The sequence below is a fragment of the Myotis yumanensis genome, unplaced genomic scaffold (assembly GCF_028538775.1).
Source record: "Myotis yumanensis isolate MYYU_CA2020_CCGP unplaced genomic scaffold, mMyoYum1.0.hap1 SCAF_10, whole genome shotgun sequence".
NCBI lineage: Eukaryota > Metazoa > Chordata > Mammalia > Chiroptera > Vespertilionidae > Myotis > Myotis yumanensis.
This window is the reverse complement of record NW_027223761.1, coordinates 36,663,489-36,685,517: the sequence shown is the minus strand read 5'-3', so window position 1 is coordinate 36,685,517 and position 22,029 is coordinate 36,663,489. Positions and strand designations below refer to the sequence as shown.

Here is a 22,029-nt window from a genome sequence, read left to right as displayed (position 1 = left end):
AATTTACAATCACATTGCCTGGTTGAATAATTCTGGAAATATATTACCCAAAGTTTTATATCAAAGATTTGCTGGTGATTTGTGAGAGTACACTGTATCATGGAGAGATAAAAGTCAACATTTTGAAAGTTGCACAATTATATTTTGGATGGTGTGTGTCCCTAAGTTTCTCCTCTACTTAGGCTTCCAAATAATGTGTCATATTATATTCGCTATGAAGTAATTCACACCAAGAGAATTAAGAGATCTATTTTTGAACTGATGATATGATCCAAAAATAAAAGAAAAACACATTTTTAAACAAACAACATAGTTGAGTGTTCACACTAAATATGGGAATATTACTGATGACCTATCAAGGAACATCATCTGGGTTTTTATTTCTTCTTTCAAATTCTACCTCCTTGTTTGTACCATTTTTTGGGAACCAATTCCAAAATTCATTAATTTTCTGTTCTGAGCACAGAAAAGCTGTCATACAATTCTGGTTAGGACAATTTACCCTAGCACAATTATACAGGAGCCAGAATTTTTATGACTTATTTGTATTTTCAGAATCGTGGGAAGACTTGTAAGAAGCAGCTTCTCACCTTCTACTAACTGACTATAAAAACGAAATAAATTAGCCCTAGCTGATTTGGCTCAGTGGATGGAGTGTTGGCCTGCAGACCGAAGGGTCCTGGGTTCGATTCCAGTCAAGGGCTCCTCCCCAGCAGGGCACGTGCAGAAGGCAACCAATCAATGTGCTTCTCTCACATCAATATTTTTCTCTGTCTTTCCCTCTCTCTTCCACTCTCTCTAAAAATCCATGGAAAAATATCATCAGGTGAGGATTAAAAAATAAAAAATAAATAAATAAATTATATTTTTGGTCAACTTAAAATGGCAAATGGGGAAATATCTGAGCTAAAAGCAATAATTTTTTAAACTCTGATTTCAAATATATAAGAGCCCAGATCTTAGTTTCTAATATTCTGTACTCAAATGTGCCAGGGCTGCTCAGAGAAATGGCTGATTTTCAAGGCTGAGGAAGGCAAGGAATAAGATGAGCCTGGATCAGCTTGTTATAACAGAAAGTAAAAGAAGCTTTTTAAAAAAATGATGGGGCCTTGTCAAAATAATATAGGAACAAGTCTGAAGGAGTACCTGTTGGTCAAATCCAGGATAATTTATGCATGAACACAAGTAAAATCATTAACTACATACTATCGAAGAGAAAAAGAAATTGGAACACATGAGTTTCTATCTCAGACAGACAAGGTGAGAATGCTCTTTGCTTATAATAAAATGTCAACTACTGACTGGTTAAAGGTATATGAAGTTAGAAAAATATTATTTTACAATTGTCATAATAAAAGTTGTCACAGGCAAGAATCACAACTAAATGCTAAATCTAGGGGGAGCATGATAAATGAGTAATAGAATATTTGCACAGTCTTATAGTGTCTTCTTAAAGTGCCTTGCTTATTAGTTACAGGCAAAAAAATTAGCAACTATACAATAGAGATATCTGACAATCACTTGACCAGGTACCCAAAATTAACATCATCAATGGAGGCAGATAGATATTGTGTACTTCCAGATGTGTGCTCTTACAACAGGGATGGGGAACGTCTGGCTTGTGGGCAGTATAAAGCTCAGGAAATCATTTAGTCTGGCCCTGCTAAGGCAACTGCAGGTGAGATCTGAAATTCAATAAATCTAGGAGCTTTTTCATAGCAGCATACTAGTAAATGCATATTAAGTGAATGATGTTATCAATAGCCCAATGGCCCTTAGCAGAAAAAAGGTTCCCCACCCTACTTTACAAGGAATCCTTATAAGGAACATACTTAGTATCCCAAATGTTGGTAGTATTCCAACTGTATAACCTGAATCTAAAAATGAGAGACATCAGAAAAACACAAAACAATAAGCATTCTATCAAAATGGAGCATGGGGACCTGCACTATTTTCAAATGTCACTGTCATATAAAACGAAATGCTGTGCAACTATTCTAGGTGAAAAGAGAAAAAAAGAGAATTATATTAAATGCAATACATGATTTTAAACTGCCTCCTGACTGGGGGACATAAAAAAGAGCAATAAAGGACACAGAACAAATGATAAAACTGAAATATGGATGGTGGGGTAGATAAAAGTATAATGCTGATGTTAAATTTCCCAAGATTGATAACCATACTATGTCTATGTAAGAAATCATACTTATTCTATTAAAAATAATAAAAATATTATTTATGATAATAAAGAAATGGGTAAAATATTAAAAACAGGTGAATATGGGTAAAGGATATATAGATGTTTGGAATATACTTTTAACTTTTCTGTTAGTTTAAAATTATTTTCATATTAAAAGTTTGAAAAACATCCAAGAATTCCTAGAACCTTTTTATACCTGCAACATTGTCTGCTTTTTTCTTTACTAAGGTATAATTGAGAAAATTATAAAATATTTAGTTGGTGATTTGATATACAGATACATTGTAAAAAGGATTTCCCCCACCGAGTTAACTAACACATCCATCACCTCACATATTTACCTTTGGTTATGAGAACATTTGTGAAGTACTCTCTTCGTAAACGTCAATTATACATGTTATCACTTGAGTCACCATATTTTACTACAGATCCTCAGACCATAATCTTCTTAAAGCTGAAAGTTTCTACCCTTTTACCAACCTCTTCCTATTTCCCCAAATCCTCAGTCCCTGACACCTCCATTCTACTCTCCATTTCTATGAGTTTGACTTTTTTTTTCCTTAGGAGTCTACATATAAATGATGCCATGTACAATTTGTCTTTCTCTGTCTGGTTTATTTCACTTAACATAATGCCCTCAAGTTCCATCCATGTTGTCTTAAATAGCAGGATTTCCTTCTTTCTTGTGGCTGAGTAATATTCCCGTGCGTGTGTGTGTGTGTGTGTGTGTGTGTGTGTAACATCATTATCCATTCAATTGCTTATAGACACTTAGGTTGTTTCCATGTCTTGGCTACTGTGAATAATGCTGCAATGAACATGGAAATACAGATATCTCTGTGATATCCTGTTTTCATTTCCTTTGGATATATAGTAATCAGAAGTGAGACTGCTGAATCAGGAGGTTCTATTTGAAATTTTTGAGGGACCTCCATACTGTATTCCATACTCATTGCACCAATTCACATTTTCTCCAACAGCCTCACCAATACTTATCTCTTGTCTTTTTGATGAAAACTATTCTAAAAGATATTAGATGATATCTCATTGTAGTCCTGATTTGCAGTTCCCTGATAATATTGAACACTTTTTCATGTACCTGTTGCCATTTGTAGGTTCCTTTTGATTTTGTTTGTTTCTTTTGCTGTGTAGAAGCTTTATAGTTTCATATAGTAATCTCACTAATTTTTGCTTCTATTGACATTTGCTTTGGGTGTCAAATGTAAAAATTCATTGCAAAGACCTTCATCAAGGTTACCCTCAAGTTTTCTTTTAGCAGATATTTGGTTTCTTGTCTTAGATTCAAGTCTTTAATCCATTTTGAACTTATTGTTGTATATGGTGTAAGACAGGGATCCAGTTTTGTTCTTTTGCATGTGGCTGTCTAGTTTTCCCAATACCATCTACTGAATGGACTGTCCTGTCACCATTCTATATTCTTGGTCCCTTTGTCACAGATTAACTGACTATATAAGCATGTGCTTATTTCTGGAGTATTACTTTTCTGGCAGCTAATTTCATTACACAATTCTAGAAAGTTGTGAAGAGACTCCCTCATGAATAAGAACATGCTGCATTCTCAGCACTGTCTTAAATTCTAAAGATCAACATGGATAAAAATGAAAGGTCGCCTAAAAGAGGAAAAAGAGACTCTTGAGTAGGGAACACTCTTTCTTATTTAGACTGAATTGATCAAAATAGGAATTAGATTAGTCATCTGTTGGCAACATCCACCCAAACATCATTCAAGCTAGTGATGACTATAGTCATAGACTTCTAATTTTTCTTTCCTCATTGACAATAGAATCCTTCATTTCAAATATAAACAACAGATTATGTTAGTCTGACAGGTGTTAAATATTTGACATTAAATATTCCTTAGTTTGATTCCACAATCAAAATGCTTCTGATTTTGATATAGCTTCACACAAAGATCTGACAACAAGAAGAGAATGTGTTGATTATGCAGATAATACATATTTTGTTGTATCTAACCTTTTAACTTATCACTGTAAATTAATAAACTAGCATGCTGATTTTAATACATCAGTCTAATCAACTTGGATAATGTAATTCTGCATCATGAAAAGTGATTTGTCTCCCCTTGTAGAAATCAGATTTCTACATCTAGAAAATTCTTATCTTGGAATTTAATTAAAGTAACCAAAACAACAAATGCTCCTTTGTGAGGCCATTTCAGAAAGAAAGCCAACCTTTTCCCCTGGTGATAATACTCATTCATTTGTATATAGTAGAAAGTACAGCAAATAATGCAAATTGACTCTCTCAATAACCTCCAAGTTCTTTTATAATTACAAACTCTTCTTGTATTACAGAGCCTTGAAAGCAAAACAAATAACCATAAGAAAAATATTTTCCTTATTCCTTTTCAGAGGAGTGGGATTTGCATGCAATCTGACTTTCTCAAGGAATCGACCCGAATGAGACTTGAAGAAGAAATCAACAATTTGAGAACATGCTGCACACGGGAGGCTGGCTTTTTCAGGGCACCTATTATGAATATTATATTGCCTAATGCCCAACATCATAAGTGCCAAATGGTATAAGGTAGGGCAAGTGTGGTTTCTACTACAACAGCCCCAAGCTAGGAAGTTCCTAGTACCCAGAATTCGTTTCTTGTTTACTCTTCAGCCATGAAATTACATAAGCTGCCCAATAATTGTCATAAATTCTTTCTTGCATAGAGAAAGTATATCCAGTTGCCTCAAACTAAGAACTCCAATTAATATACTGAAAAATCAAGTATTTTCAATTTCTACAGTTGTAGCTTATAAATTTCAGTTCCACCATCTTGCTACTACCACCACTAATCGTAATGAGGTATATTAGTATTTACTTAGGTGCTTCAAAAATAATATCAAGAATTGTGATAAGTGATCTATAAACATTCTGATTAAATACTCTATATATATTCTGTGAAAGATCCCCTCAGAAAAAGGCCTGACAAGGAAAATGGCAAGTTCAACATGAGAGGATACAAAACTTTTTTTTAATTTTGTTTTATTGCTTAAAGTATTACAAAGAGTATTACATATGACTCCTTTTTCCCCCCCTTGACATAGCCCCCGTGTCTTGTGTCCATTGGTTATGCTTATATGCATGTATACAAGTCCTTCGGTTGATCTCTTACCCCCCCTCCCTCCTGCCTCCCAACCCTCCCTGGACTTCCCGCTATAGTTTGACAGTCTGTTCGATGCTGCTCTGCCTCTGTATCTATTTTTGTTCATCAGTTTATAATGGTCTTTATTATCCATAAATGAGTGAGATCATGTGGTATTTTTCTTTCACTGACTGGCTTATTTCACTTAGCATACTGCTCTCCAGTTCCATCCATGCTGTTGCAAATGGCAAGAATTCCTTCTTTTTTACAGCAACATAGTATTCCATTGTGTAGATGTACCAGTTTTATAATCCATTCATCTGCTGATGGGCACTTAGGCTGTTTCCGAATCTTAGCTATGGTAAATTGTGCTGCTATGAACATAGGGATGCATATATCCTTTCTGATTGGTGTTTCTGGTTTCTTGGGATATATTCCTAGAAGTGGGATCACTGGGTCAAATAGGAGTTCCATTTTTAACTTTTTGAGGAAACTCCATACTGTCTTCCATAGTGGCTGCACCAGTCTGCATTCCCACCAGCAGTGCACGAGTGTTCCTTTTTCTCCACATCCTCTCCAGCACTTGTTGTTTGTTCATTTGTTGATGATAGCCATTCTGACAGGTGTGAGATGGTACCTCATTGTTGTTTTGATTTGCATCTCTGGGATGACTAGTGACTTGGAGCATGTTTTCATATGTCTCTTGGCTTTCTGAATGTCCTCTTTTGGAAAGTGTCTATTTAGGTCCTTTGCCCATTTTTTGATTGGATTGTTTATCTTCCTTTTGTTAAGTTGTATGAGTTCCCTAAAAATGTTAGAGATTAAACCCTTATCGGTGATAACATTGGCAAATATGTTCTCCCACGCAGTGGGCTTTCTTGTTGTTTTGTTGATCGTTTTTTTTTTTTTTTTTTTTTTGCAGTGCAGAAGCTATTTTGATGTAGTCCCATTTGTTTATTTTCTCTTTAGTTTCCAATGCCCTAGGAGCTGTAACGGTGAAAAAATTGCTTCGGCATATGTATGAGATTTTGTTGCCTCTGGATTCCTCTAGTATTTTTATGGTTTCCCATCTTACATTTAAGTCCTTTATCCATTTTGAGTTTATTGGTGTAAGTTGGTGGTCTAGTTTCATTTTTTTGCATGTATCTGTCCAATTTTCCCAACACCAGTTATTGAAGAGACTGTCTTGACTCCATTGTATGTTCTTGCCTCCTCTGTCAAATATTAATTGAGCATATTGGTTCGGGTCGATTTCTGCGTTCTCTATTCTATTCCATTGATCTATAATGTCTGTTCTTTTGCCAGTACCAGGCAGTTTTGAAAACAGTGGCTTTGTAATACAGCTTGATATCTGGTATTGAGATCCCACCTACTTTGTTCTTCTTTCTCAGGATCGCTATTTGGGGTCTTTTTTTATTCCAGATGAATTTTTGGAGAGTTCGTTCTAGGTCTGTGAAATATGCCGTTGGTATTTTAATGGGAAGTGCGTTGAATTTATAGATTGCTTTGGGTAGTATGGACATTTTAATGATGTTGATTCTACCAATCCATGAACATGGTATGTTCTTCCATCTGTTTCTGTCTTCCTCCATCTCTTTTTTCAACGTCCTGTAGTTTTCTGAGTAGATGTCTTTTACCTCTTTAGTTAAGTTTATTCCTAGGTAGCTTAATTTTTTTGGTGTGATGGTAAATGGGATTGCTTTTTTAGTCTCTCTTTCTGTAAGTTCACTATTGGTGTATAGACATGCCATAGATTTCTTGGATACAAAACTTTTTTTTTTTTAATTGCTAAAGGAATTACAAAGGGCATTACATATGTGTCCTTCCCCTCCCCCCGCCCGCCCTTGACAATCCCCTGGCCTCCCTTACCCCCCAGTGTCTTATGTCCATTAGTTATGCTTATATGCATGCATACAAGTCCTTTGGTTGATCTCTTACCCCCCTCCCTCCTGCCCCCCAACCCTCCCTGGCCTTCCCGCTGCAGTTTGACAATCAGTTTGAGGCAGCTCTGCCTCTGGGATACAAAACTTCTTAAACAAATTCACACATATGCTGTTCTTAGAAGCATTCAGATGATGATTTTTATTTTAAAAGAGAACAATTAAACTTGGATGTAATTGTTGTTGTTGCTTTCAACAGTATAGTAATGCATTCTTTTTAAAGTAGCCCACAGAACTCAAGCTGTCAGTTCTAACAAATATGGCATAAACAAAATCCTAAATGTAGTCCTTTTGACTATACTTTGGCTAGAAAAGTTGTCATACCTGAAGATTGATCTCCGCCTCATAGAAGGTTAGGCACGAGCAGTAATGTCGATCTGAGTCAATATCTGTCAGGACCACCACAAAGAACGTTGGCTGCTTCCTCTCTCTGGACAGCTGCCACCCACTGGGCTGACAAAACTAAATGGGATAAAAAAATATTGTCACATTTTAAAAGTACTATGAAAATTTATTATTTACAAATCTCTGAGAAATGTTAAATATCCCCAAATTTTTAAAAATTTCCAGCTGATGTGACAATACCTCAACCAATATAAAAATTGAAAATGTACAGATTCATTATGTAAAATACCTTCACTAATGTGCACTTACATTTTTTGAGGACAGCCTAGATTTTCCACAGATGCTACTCAGACCTAGGTTGGCACACATAGGAACATAGCACCAAAATGAGAGACCTTCCCCCATTACAACAGATCATAAAGTTGAAGATAAAATGCCAAGTCTCTGTCACTAATGGAAAACAGAATTATTTTTAAATGTCTTCATTAACCTTAAGCGACTTCAATTCAGTGCAATAAAAGAGATATCTTGTTCATCAAGACAGACCACATTCTGGGCTATAAAATACCCTTTAACATATTAAAAAGAATAGAAATTATACAATGTACACTCTCAGACCACAGGAGAATTAAATTCGAAATCAGTAACAGAAAGATAGCTGAGAAATCTCAAAATATTTGGAGATTAAAGAATACACTCCTAAATAACACATGAATAAAAGCAAAATCTCAGAAGAAATTTTAAAATATTTTGAACCAAATGAAAATAAAAATACAACTTATCAACATTTGTGGGTTTCAGTAAAAGCAGTGCTTAGAGGGAAATTTATAGCATTGAATGCATATATTAAAAAAGAAAACTAATCTAAAATCAGTAATCTAAGATTCTATCTTAGGAAACTAGAAAAAAGAGCAAATTAAACCCAAAGTAAGCAAAAAGAAATTTATTTTAACTAGAGCAGAAATTAATGAAATAGACAACAGAAATTCAAAAGAGAAAAATTAATAAAACCTATAGTTGGTTCTTTGAAAAGATCAATAAAATTGACCAGACACTAGCCAGGCTAAGAAAAAGAGTAGATACAAATTATTACCATCAGAAATGATCCTATGAATATTTTTTAAAAATAGTAAAGGTATATTATGCATAACCTCATGCCCACAAATTTGATAACTTAGATAAAAGACATAATCTGATAAAATTTACAAAAGAAGAAAGAATCTGAAAAAGCCAGTATCTATTTTTTAAAAAATATATTTTATTGATTTTTTACAGAGAGGAAGGGAGAGGGATAGAAAGTTAGAAACATCGATGAGAGAGAAACATCGATCAGCTGCCTCCTGCACATCTCCCACTGGGGATGTGCCCGCAACCCAGGTACATGCCCTTGACCGGAATCGAACCTGGGACCTTTCAGTCCGCAGGCCGACGCTCTATCCACCGAGCCAAACCTGTTTTGGCCAATATCTATTTTTTAAAAATGATTCAATAATTAATAACCATCTAAGACAAAGTATCAGGCCCAAATGAATTTACTAATAAATCTACTAAATATCTAAGGAAGAAATTAGACCACTCTATACAAACTCTTCCAGAAGATAGAAGCAAGGGAAATACCATTCTAACTCATTCTATGAATCCAGCACTACCCTAAATACAAATACCAGGAAAATAAATTACAAGGAAAAACAACAACAGACTATATGCAATATAGTCTCATGAACTATGCAATATTTCTCACGAACATAGATGCAAAAATCTTCAAAATACTTGCAAGTCAAATTCAACACTGAAAAAATTACATACCACAACCAAGTAGGATTTATTCTAGGTATGCAAGGTGGTTCAATATTTAAAAATCAACTGTGTAGCCTGCCTAGTGTGGCTCAACCTAACTTGAGCATCAACCTATGAACCAGGAGGTCAGGGCACATGCCTGGGTTGTAGGCTCAGTCCCCAGTAGGGACATGAAAGAGGTGGCTGATCGATGATTCTCTCTCATCACTGATGATTCTGTCTCTTCCCCGCCCCACCCCCCACCCCCCGCCTCCCTTTCTCTTTGGCATCAATAAAAATGTATTTAAATAAATAAATAAAAACCAACTAATCATATCAAGAAGCTAACCCCCTCCAAGCATATGATCACATCTATAGATGCAGAAAAAGCATCTAAAAAATTCAACACCTATTAATGATAGAAACTCTCAGCACACTAAGAATACGGGGACGTTTCTTAACTTTAATGTGCAGATTAGAAAGAAGGAAATGTAACTATCTTTGTTCTCAGATGACATGATTGTATGTGTAGAAAATCTGAAAAGGTCAACAAAAAGTAATTAACATGGAAGTAATAAGCAATTATAGCAAGGTTCCAGTTCACAAGGTTAATATACAAAAGTCAACTGCTTTCCTACATACCCAACAATGAACAAGTGTTATTTGAAATTAAAAAATGCGTCCTGGCTGGCTTGGTTCAGTGGATAGTGTCGGTCTGCGGACTGAATGTTCTCAGGATCGATTCCAGTCAAGGGCACATGCCTGGGTTTCAGGCTTGATCCCCAGTGTGGGTCATGCAGGAGGCAGCCAATCAATGGTTCTCTCTCATCATTGATGTTTCTATCTCTCTCTCCCTCTCCCTTCCTCTCTGAAATCAATAAAAATATATTTTAAAAAATATAATACTGTTTATATTAGCACCCCCCTAAAATAAAATAAAATACATTAGCACCTCAAGAAATAAAATATAAATCTAACAAAACAAATAAAAGATCTATATGTGGAAAACTAATAAACTCTGATGAAAAAAAAAAAAGAACTAATTAGAGTCCATGTTCATGGATAGGAACACAATATTGTCAAGTGCAATCCCAAAACAAAATCCCAGGAAGTCATTTTATGGGTATTGTCAACCTGATTTTAAAGCTTACAGGGAGAAGCAAAAGACCCAGGTGGCCAATACAATCCTGAAAGAAGAGAACAAAGTCAGAAGAATGGCACTATCCAACTTCAAGACTTACTATAAAGCTACAATAAGTAAAGCTGTGCAGTATTAGTGAAAAAAAGGAGACAAATAAATCAATCACACAGAATCGAGAGCCCAGAAACAAACCATACAAATACAATCAACCAAACTTGATAAAGAAACAAAGACAATGCAGTGGAGAAAAGATAGTCTTTTCAACAAATGGTGCTGGACCAACTAGATATTTATATCTAGACACAGACTTTACACCCTTCACAAAAATTAACTCAAAGTGTATCACCAAAATGTAAAATGCAAAACTATAAAACTCCTAGCAGATAACACAGGAGAAAACCTAGATGACTCTGTTCAAATGACTTTTTAGATATGACACCAAACGATGAAATCATCATTGATAAGCTAGACTTCATTAAAATTACAAACTTATGCTCTGAGAAAGAAACTGTCAAGAAAACAAGACAAGCCAAGGACTTAAAGAAAATATTTGCAATCGACATATATGGTAATGTATTATCATTTAAAATATATAAAGAATTCTTAAAACTCAATAATAAGAAAATGAACAACGCAATTTTAAAAAAGGGTAAAAACTGAACAGACACCTCACCAAAGAAGATTTATAGAAGGCAATAAGCATATGAAAAGATGTCCAACACCATAAGCCATTAAGAAATTGTAAATAAAAACAAAATACTACTACACACTTATGGTAATGGCTGAAATCCAAAACACTGACAATACTAAATTGTCAAGGATGTGAAGCAACAGGAACCGGAAAAATAAACTGTGGCACATCCACACAAATAATATTCAACATTAAGAAATAAACTATCAAGCCACGGAAGGCATGGAAAAACCTTAAATGCATATTACTAAGTGAAAGACACCAATTCAAAAAGACTACATATGGTATGATTTCAACTATATGACATAATGGAAAATGCACAATTATGGAGACATTAAAAATATTAGTGTTTGCCTGGGGGGGGGGGGGGGTAGAGAATAGATAGGACACAGGACTTTTAGGGCAGTGAAACTATTTTGTATGATTCTGTAATAGTGGATACAACACAAGAGTGAATTCTCTATGGACTTTGGTGATAATGATGTATCAAATCAATGTAGATTCACCCATCGACTGTAACAAATATACACCACTGTGTGGGGAATTTTGACAGTGTGGCAAATTTACATATGCAAAGTGCTCAGTCAGAATAGCCTCTGGCATATAATTCAATGTTAGATTACTATGATTATTACCTCCTTGGTTCCAATCTCTGTTTCTATCTTCATATCTATAAAACTTTCTCATTCTGTATCAAATTTTTCCAAAACCTGTCTCTCCTTTCATCCTCATTTACTCAATCTAGAAAGACATCCAAAAGGTGAAATTTGGATGATTTCCTACATTTGGAGAGAGATGTTAATCACATTCACAACTTCTCTGCAGAATGAAAAATTCTACTAGGCCAATAGATTTTAATGTAACAAAGTATAAGAAGTTCACTGATGTGTTTACAGATTCCACACTGCAACTAACCTTTAAGAAATGACTATTAAATTTTGGTGTGGTATTCAAATAAGAGTTTCCATAATTATCTGAAAAGGTTATTAAAATACTCCTCCTCTCTTTCCAAGTACATATTTGTGAGACCTGATTTTCTTCATATACTTTAACCAAAACAAAATACAGCAAGAGCTTGAAAACAGGAGCAGGTATAAAAAGCCAGCTAGCTGTCTTTTATTAAGCCAGTATTAACGATATTTACAAAAATATAAAACAATAGCACTCTTTTCTCTCTTTTTTGTTTTGAAAATTATAGTTTTTTCATAAAAATATGCTATTTAATATGCAATGGTTTATTATTATTTTTAAATGAATAAATAAATTGCTTTACATTTTTCTGGTTGTAATTTCTAATACATAAATGAATAGATAAAACTACATGAACAAAACTCCTTGAGGATCATCAATAAGCTGAGAGACCCAAAAGTAAGAGACCTGTTATTCTAGTGAAATGTGTGTTAACATGTAACTAGCCTTGGCTTAAACTATGTGATAGCAGAAAGGGATAAGCCTGGTAGAACTGGGAAGTTTTATCAGGTTACAACAAAACCGAGAAGTTTCTTTCAAAATCTTCTTTCTCTCAACAAATGTCTTTCCTGAATTAAATATATTTTTCTAAAATGAGTTTCAATCAGTTTCAAAATCAGGAAACAGGTGTCTGTGCTTGGGTTGTAAAATAATATAATGACTTATACAGCCTGCATCATCAAGTCATCTGTACAACCAAAAACTCTTCTGATACAAAGTGAATCCACTCTGTAAATTAATAGCAAATAACCTTATTCTCTTAGAGGTCATCATTCATTCTTATTAGCTGCTCATTAGGCTTTGAAAATGGTATAAAAGGTATTTCAAAAAATTTAAATGAAACTATGTAGGTTTTCAATAAGGATGAAAATAAATCTCTCTATGTTAGTTCCACCAATTCTATCAAATATACAGACTTTTCAAATCAAGGGTACCAGTCACAGAGAGTTCACAAATAAAATTTCTTTTATAAGCACACAGATCTATCACTTAGAAAGTAATCAGATATTTTGCTGCTTAAAACTGGAAAAAGCAACTCTTAATGTACTCGATTTTCTAAAATGGTTTACACAAACACGAAATATAATTAAAAATTACAGAATAGCCAAAAATGCCCATAGCATTTTGTGACAAATTTAAATGATCTCTTAAACATAAAATATTATAGAAGATTCTCTGGGTAACAGTCACTCTTAACATTTCAGAAGACCTTCATCTACATCTATAAATTTACAGTTTACTGAAACACATTTTATTGTCCAATTTTTATGTAAAAATTAAAGGTGTCCCTTGTTTATAAAAATGCCTATAGGAATATTCCCTCTTCTGGTAGAAAATAATAAACACATAACATCCACAAGGAGAATATGAGTCTAGAGTCTCATATCCCTTATTGCTGGTAGACAGACAGTAAGACCTCCTTAGTTACTTAAGTGGCCTCATTTTCCTAAGTTTATAATATAACAGGGATTCTTTTAAATTCTGATTTTTTTAAAAAGTCTAACAGTAAAACTTTTGGGAAATTCCACAGATCATTTTTCAGATTCAGTAAGTACTTCTTCAAAACTTTAAACTTAATGTGACCACAACTAAGATAGTAATGGTAATTCATGGTAAGCTTGGTCAGATAATTTTCACTAAATTTTTCACAAAGAGGCTGTCAAAATAGTCGTCAGCTAGACACTGGTTACATGAGATCCCTTATTTGATACTTAAATTACAGTTCTATAAAGGAATTTTTTTATACTCTACACAAAAGTATGATTGGAATCATATTCCATAGGAAATTGATGCTGTATTCTCAAATGAGAATATTAATACAAATATACAGAAAATAAATGATAGCTCTTAAAATTGAGTCTACACAAAGGTTTCTCAAAGGATGAAAATGTCAGTTAAATGTCTACCTTTCAATTCACTGTATCATAAGATTAAGTAATAACAGAATTTAGGGTATCAGGAGATGTTCTCACTATTTAATGAGATGTACTCCTCATAGGATTTAGACTTGAAATATAAAAATGCTAGCTGATTAAACCATTTCAAATCTTAACTAAAAGTATGCTGAGGAAGTAATAAACAATGAGGGAGTGGACACAACAACTCTTGAACCTGAGCTCAAGTCACATTTCTGACAGGAATGTAAGAGAATGTTTAGACAGCTGGAAACAGAGTAGTCACTAAAAGATAGTAAGCAGAATGATAAGCATTAAACAAACAGGATAAAAACAGGATTTTGTGCTCCCCAGTGTCTTCATTGGCAAACGGACGAAAAAATGCTATCACAGGTGCAGAAGTGTTTAGAATTGACCGTCATAACTGACTGGCCTACACTTTGCCCTCCTTTTCAAGTCACTGAGGAAATACATCTATTTGGAGTGATATTATCTGTGAACACGATGACAAATAAGATTGTTTTCAAACATACATGTGTCTGTGCAACAACTTCTGTTTATGACTACTCCCATCTACCTGAATCTCATCATTTCACACAGAACAGGCTCATAAAAATTTTACAGCATATCTGGGAACAGTCAATATGGAGATTCCTTTTCAGGATGTTATCTGTCTTTGTTCAGCTCCAGTTTTCTGTAAGACCTTGGCATACCCTGGAAACAAATGATACTTCAAGTCTGCAACGTTAGAACTGACAGACACTGCTAGACTCCACACATTAATGCATTACAAATACCAACACTGTTTACTTGCTTGTTTCTTTAGTTGTCCAAATGTATGAAAAAAGATCATCTGCCAAATAGGCCACTCATCTGCAAACAAACATCTACTATTCCATCAAATTTATATAACACATTTTATACACACACACACACACACACACACATCCTACAAGATTCATTTACAAATGATGAAACCAATGCTAGGAGGTGTTAATATCATATAGCTAGTATGTAACAAAGACAGGACTAAAATTCAAGTCTATATCTCTAGGAACTATCTTTTCACTGAATTATCTTTACCAATCACCTTATGGATATTATTTTATATTAATACAAATTCATGGTAGACAAATTTTAAAAGAAAAATGAAATAAAAACTAAATTCTTTAACATGCAACCTTTCCTTGCAGCATTTATTTCTGAATGCATGTAATATTTATATAAAAGGGAACGTACATATACAGTTATGAGTTCTGTTTTTCTCTACCTTCTATAACATCTACATTTTCTCATTTACTTTCCTATTTTGAAGAAAATTATTTTTGAGGACCAATATTATAATATCATATAGGTATACAAAAGTATCATAACTTAGCCAATCCCTTATTGCTGGTTGAGTAAGGTGTTTATAGTTTTTAAAATAACTAATGCCGGGTCAATCATGGCATTTTATAAATCTTTCCAGGCATATCTCATTATTTTCATAGGGAAGGAGAACTGGTTTTGTAAAGCACAACCAAAATGAACACAAAAATGTTTAATTACCCTTGAATTCCTTTTAAAGGTTAGACAACTCCTAAGTTATTTTGTTTTGCTGATAGATTTCTAAAGAGGACAGAAAAGAAGTGACAACAAAGAACTATTATTATGAGAAATATTCTGACCAAAGAAGAACTAATTTGTAAAATAAAGTAACAGAAACATTAGGAGACTGAAATCTGTTGCCAAGCCAGGCCATGGCAATGTCAGGTGTGTGCTGACATTACCATATACATATATTTTTCAAAAGTTCAGAGAAAACATAGTGGTCATAAGCCTTTGGAAGAGAAGCCAATTTAAGATTTGGGAAACTTTCCAATATTCTGTTGCCATAAAATAAAGGTATTATATATATGCCTATTTTTAGTGGACAGGGTTTTGATGAAGTATACTTTTAAAAAGACTATCCAAGACAATTTGCTTTAAATGAAGCTTAATTTAAATGGGTCATCTATATTGCTTTTTTTTTTACAATCAGATATTTTATTACAACTACAGAACATTATATTGTCCTCATCAGTACAACAAAACTTTTACTATGCATTGTATGCCTAGAGAATCCAAGCAAATGGTCGTTAGTTATGTAGGCAGATATCTACACTAATAAAAGAGAAACATGGTAATTAGCGTACGACCGCTACCCTTCCCATTGGCTAATCAGCATATCCTTATGCAAATTAACTGTCAGCCAAGATGGCGGCCGGCAGCCAGGCAGCTGGAAGCGAACATGAGGCTTGCTTGCTCCAGTGACTGCAGACTGCAACGTTCCCCGCCTGACTTGCCGGCCTCTGAGCTGCAACTCTAAGAAACTATGTTGCAAATATAGAAGCTAAACAAAACACCAGAAACCAGCTTTCAACCAGCCGGGATCTCAGAGCTAGAGTTATACATTGTTTCGATTATAGCAGTGGAAGCCTCAGAGCTAGAGCCAGAGCTAAAGCTGGCCCAGAATTTAAAAAAAGAAAAAAAAAAAAAGAAAAAAAGGAGTGGTTGGGAGCTTCAGTCAATTGCCAGCCTAAAAGCAGCCCTCAGCCCCTCACCCAGACTGGCCAGGCACCCCAGTGGGGACCCCCACCCTGAAGGGTGTGTGACCAGCTGCAAACAGCCATCATCCCCTCATCCAGGCTGGCCAGGCACCCCAGTGGGGACCCCCACCCTGATCCAGGACACCCTTCAGGGCAAACCAGGCGGCCCCCAGGCCTCTATCCTATATAGTAAAAGGGTAATATGCCTCCCAGCACCGGGATCAGCGGAGCCGCGAGGCCTCCTGGCACCGGATCAGCGTGACAGGGGGCAGCGCCCAAACACCCTGATAGCCCTGCGGCTCTGTGTGTGACAGGGTGTGGCGCCCCAAGCCCCCCACCGCCACAGGCCCTGCTCTGTGTGTGACAGGGTAGAGCCATAACCTCCCCATCAGCCCTGCCCTGAGTGTGACAGTGGCGGTGCCCCAACGCCCTGATCGGCCTTGGTCTGTGGGTGATAGAGGGTGGCGCCCCAACCCCCCTACACGGGCCCTCCTCTGTGTGTGATGGGGTAGAGCCATAACCTCCCCATTGGCCCTGCCCTGAGTGTGACAGTGGCAGCGCCGCACCCCCTGATCCACCCTGCTGTGTGTGTGACAGGGGGCGGTGCCCTAACTCCCCTATCGGCCCTACTCTGTGAGTGACAGGGGGGAGCTCCTCAACCCCCTGATGGGCCCTGCTCTGTGCGTGACAGGGTACGGAGCCCCAACCCCCCTGATGGGCCCTGCTCTGTGAGTGACAGGGGGTGGCGCCGCAACCTCCCCATCGACCCTGCCTTGAGTGTGATAGGGGGCGGTGCCCCAACCCCCCAATCAGCCCTACCCTGAGCGTGACTGAGGGTGGCATCACAACCTCTCAATCCGCCCTGCTCTGTGCATGACAGGGGGCGGCGCCCCAACTCCCCAATCAGCCCTGCTCTGAGCCCGACCAGGGGCTGCACCTAGGGATTGGGCCTGCCCTCTGCCACCCAGGAGCAGGCCTAAGCCAGCAGGTCGTTATCTCCCGAGGGGTCCCAGACTGCGAGAGGGCACAGGCCGGGCTGAGGGACCCCCTGTTCCCCCCCCGAGTGCACAAATTTTTGTGCACCAGGCCTCTAGTCTATATAATAAAAGTCTAAGTGACCGTTACAGCAGGACGACCAGAATGACTGGTCACTATGATGCACACTAACCACCAGGGGGCAAACGCTCAATGCAGGAGCTGCCCCCTGGTGGTCAGTGCGCTCCCACAGGGGGAGCGCTGCTCAGGCAGAAGCCGGGCTCATCGCCAATGAGTACAGTAGTGGTGGTGGGAGCCTTTCCTGCCTATGTGGCAGTGCTAAGGAGCAGCAAGTAGAGCGGTGAGGAGCACCAAGCAGGCAGGCGGTAAAGAGCAAGGGGTCCCAGACTATGAGAGGGATGTCCGACTGCTGGCTTAAGCCCGATCCCTGTGGACCTAAGCCAGCAGGCAGACATCCCCCGAGGGATCTTGGACTGCGAGAGGGCGCAGGTCGGGCTGAGGTGACTCCCCTCTTCCCCAATGCACAAATGTCATACACTGGGCCTCTAGTAATAACATAAAAACAAATTGTTTTCTTTGATAACAGCAATAAGTAATTAGAAATAAAAGATCCTATTTATAATTTTAACACATTCTCAAGGCCCGAGGATGAGCTAACCTACGTCTCTGTTGGGAGCCATTATAAATCACATATACATCTCCAGATTACAACACAATAGGTTTATGGCTCCTCCAAGCCAACTCCCGGTTTGGCCTGGAGTTAAAAGATAACCTTGCGGTTTGGCCTGGAGTTAAAAGATAACATACCCTCACCCTAAGCACACAGCTGCTACATCTCCGCTGATAAGCGCATAGCTGCGACATTCCAGAGCCTGCTACATCCCTAGTGATAGGCTACACCCATGGACCTCCTTACCCACCCCTTTCCTCTAGAACAATATAAATTCTACACACTGTAAAAATAACATTGAGGCTTGATCAGAACTTTGTCTTGCCTCCATTTCTTCGCGTCTCCTATCCTCTCATTCCTTTGCAGGATTTGGTGTGGAGTACCCACGATGCATGCCCTGCAGGTCGGGGCATAAATGGCACCCAACGTGGGGCTCGAACCCACGACCCTGAGATTAAGAGTCTCATGCTCTACTGACTGAGCTAGCCGGGCACCTCTCCACTTTTCATATTTTGGCATATCAAGTCTCATGAAGAGCCTTAGACATAAGACTTTAAATACAAGATTTCAAGACGTAAACTCTAAAGAGAAAACTGAGCATTTGGAATAGCTTCTTCTAACATTCAAGTTTTGAAGAATTACAACTACACATGATTCACAGATTTAAAACAATTTCAAGATGAAACACATAAAAGAAAATTTATTCATGACTTCTGGTTAAGCATGGCATATGAAACAAATGTGCATACCTCCAAGACCTCCTGAAAACCCTCCAAAAATTACAACAAAAACAATACAAACAGCAAAGTAGTAAGAAACGAGGTAACAACAGGTTTAAAATGTTAAGATTTTGGAAGCAGAAAACAGGTTTACACTATAATTCCTTGAAGAGATAAGGAATGAGAGATACCAGGTATGTAAGAATGTCACCAAATCTGAAGGAAAGATCAATTTAACAAACAAAAAAGGAACTCCATAGCCATAAAGACAATGCAAGGAAAAGCAGAGAACTTGAAACACAGAAAAATGAAGGATTCAATATCATTGAAAAGAGCAGTTTATATATCAAAGGGCATTTATAGAACAAAGGAGAATAAAAAATTTTTAAATAATAATAAATAAATGAACTGAAACACTGTTCCATTAGGTGCCCAAAAGAGACAAAAAAAAAAAAAAAAAAAAAAAAAATGGTCGCTGCAGGAGGAGTTTTAATTCAGTTCACAGGTAATAGGAAATTCAAAAAGAGTACATATAAAAATTTATAAAAGAAATAACACCACCTTCTTCTCCCCCAAAAGGCTTAGAACCTTCAAATGGGACTAAACTTCCATTATGTCCAGCATAGTGAATTAATGTTTTTTTAAAACCCATTAATTTTAGCACATCATCATGACATTTCAGAAAATGAAAAATAAAGAGAAAATCCTAAATGTTTCCAAAAGAGAAAAAATAGGCATTATACAATGAATCAAAAAATCAAAAGAGTAATTTAAATCTATTAATATTAATAGATATAATCAGTAAATAAAATAAATTCCATAACTTAAAAAATATGATATAATTCATTATATCTATTCTTAATTAAATAATATAATATCACTGATATTATTTACTGGACATATTAGCTAAAGCAAATACACAGGAGCAAGAAATTGAAAATAAAAAATTGGAAGGTATAATTCTTATTTGCCAATGATATGTTTGGATAACCTGGAAAAGGACTGACTAAAAAAACTGCTATAAGCAACAGGAGAATACAACAAGGTAATAAAATATAAAATTAATATGTAGAGATGGTTTCACTTTGGAATATCACTTTTACCCTGCATACTGGAACACCTTAACAAGCTGGACAAAATGTACGAAATAATGGTTTGCAAGATACTAAATAACAGGCAATGAAGAACAAAGACCCCTGAAAGGCAGAAAACAAACTATGTGAGCTATACCACTGGCCCTGCTTCTTGCCTTGAGAGAAAATTTACGGGCCATGGTATAGGGAGGAGAAACAGAGGCAGAGATTAGAGGACTCCCTAAATAAGGAGACATAGTAAAGACTCTTTGCAGATTGACGCAGCTAGAGTTCTTAGAACAGAACACCAGAAACAAGGGAGATGCATAGAGAAAAAACGTGGGAAATCTACAAAGGGTTCCTCTCAAGAATTCAGCATGGTATTGATCAGGACATGTGTGTGAGGAAAACACCTAAGGCTGGCCAAAGAGCTATCTGAAAAGATTAAACAGTGCTCATTGCGTAAGCATGGCTGAGAAAAGTGCCTATTTCCACAATCCAGAATAAAAAATTTAATAATTCACAGGGTACTGAATAGAGTACACAGAAAGGTCTTATGTGAGTAGTGGGAATAATTAGCCCTAGACTGGATTTGCTCTGAACTCACATAACAGTTCATAACAGCAAGATCCAAAGAGATTGAATTGTTAACAAGTAACTTAACTGCATCTCAGAAGTTCAAGATTTATAGGAATACAAAATATCCACCATACGATAATATAAAATACATGATGTTGATCATTCTATTAAAGATTAACAGGCATGCAAAGAAATAGGAAAAGACAACCCATAATGAGAATAATCGATCAAAACAGACCTAGAATAACAGAAATGCTAGGATGAGCAGAAAAAGACATGGAAAGAATTACGATAACTGATTCCCATATGTTGAAAAAGTTAAATAGAGACATGAAAACAGCAAAGACTCAAATCAAACTTCTAAAGAGGAAAACTACAATGTATAAAGATATAAAATACTTAATGGAATGGACAAAAATAACATTGCAGCATGGGCTTTATAGTAAATATAAAAGTAAAATGTATGTCAATAATAGTACAAAGTTAGGAGGGGTAAATGCAGAGAACAGTAGTACTGCATAGTTCATATACTATAAGGAAGGTGGTATAGTATCTCTTGAAGGCAGAGTGTGGTAAGTTGAGCACAGCATAAGTTAAAGATGTATAAGCCTGAAAAATGACAAAAGAGTTAAAGCTAATAAGCCAACAAAGGAAATAAAGTGGAATAATCAATAAAAATACTTGATTAAATCTAGAAGAAAAAAAAAACATAAAGGGGAAGAAAAGACCAATGAAGCAAAATAATAAACTCAAGCCTAACCATATTAATAATCACATTAATGGCTGAGATAATGAGAATGGATAAAAAGGCAAGACCTAACTATATGCTGCCTACAAGAGACACTTTAAATACAAAGACCTGAAGAACTTTTTTTTAATATATTTTATTGATTTTTTACAGAGAGGAAGGGAGAGAGAGAGAGAGTTAGAAACATCGATGAGAGAGAAACATCAATCAGCTGCCTCCTGCACACCTCCCACTGGGGATGTGCCCGCAACCCAGGTACATGCCCCTGACCGGAATCGAACCTGGGACCCTTCAGTCCGCAGGCCGACGCTCTATCCACTGAGCCAAACTGGTTCTGGCATGAAGAACTTTTTTTAAAAAAAGGATGAAAAACAGATATCCTATGCTAATATTTCCAAAAGAAAGCTGGGTGCTATGTTAATATCAATGTAGAGAGCAAAAAGTGTTAGAACAAAAAAGAGCATTTTAAATGATAATATTATGCCCCTAATGAATATATAAACAAATCCGAGAAAAGTGCAGGAAAAAATAAACTAATATATTCTATTTTAGTTCAAAATCTCTCTTTCAATAAATAATAGAACAAGTAGACAAAATAG

General features: G+C 36.4%; 1 protein-coding gene and 1 non-coding gene across 6 annotated transcripts in view; both read right to left on the bottom strand.

Moving 5' to 3' along the window:
* The window catches only part of SBF2 (SET binding factor 2), a 341,532-nt gene that overhangs the window by 192,466 nt on the left and 127,037 nt on the right, over nt 1-22,029 (bottom strand). For all 5 annotated transcript variants that reach the window (XM_070425317.1, XM_070425313.1, XM_070425315.1 and 2 more), the window contains exon 3: nt 7,586-7,723. In XM_070425317.1, the coding sequence (XP_070281418.1) occupies nt 7,586-7,723 (138 nt within the window). The remainder of the gene's footprint in view (nt 1-7,585; nt 7,724-22,029) is intronic.
* On the bottom strand, nt 18,731-18,803 carry TRNAK-CUU (transfer RNA lysine (anticodon CUU)). The gene has a single exon. It is a non-coding gene; the product is annotated as a tRNA-Lys (tRNA).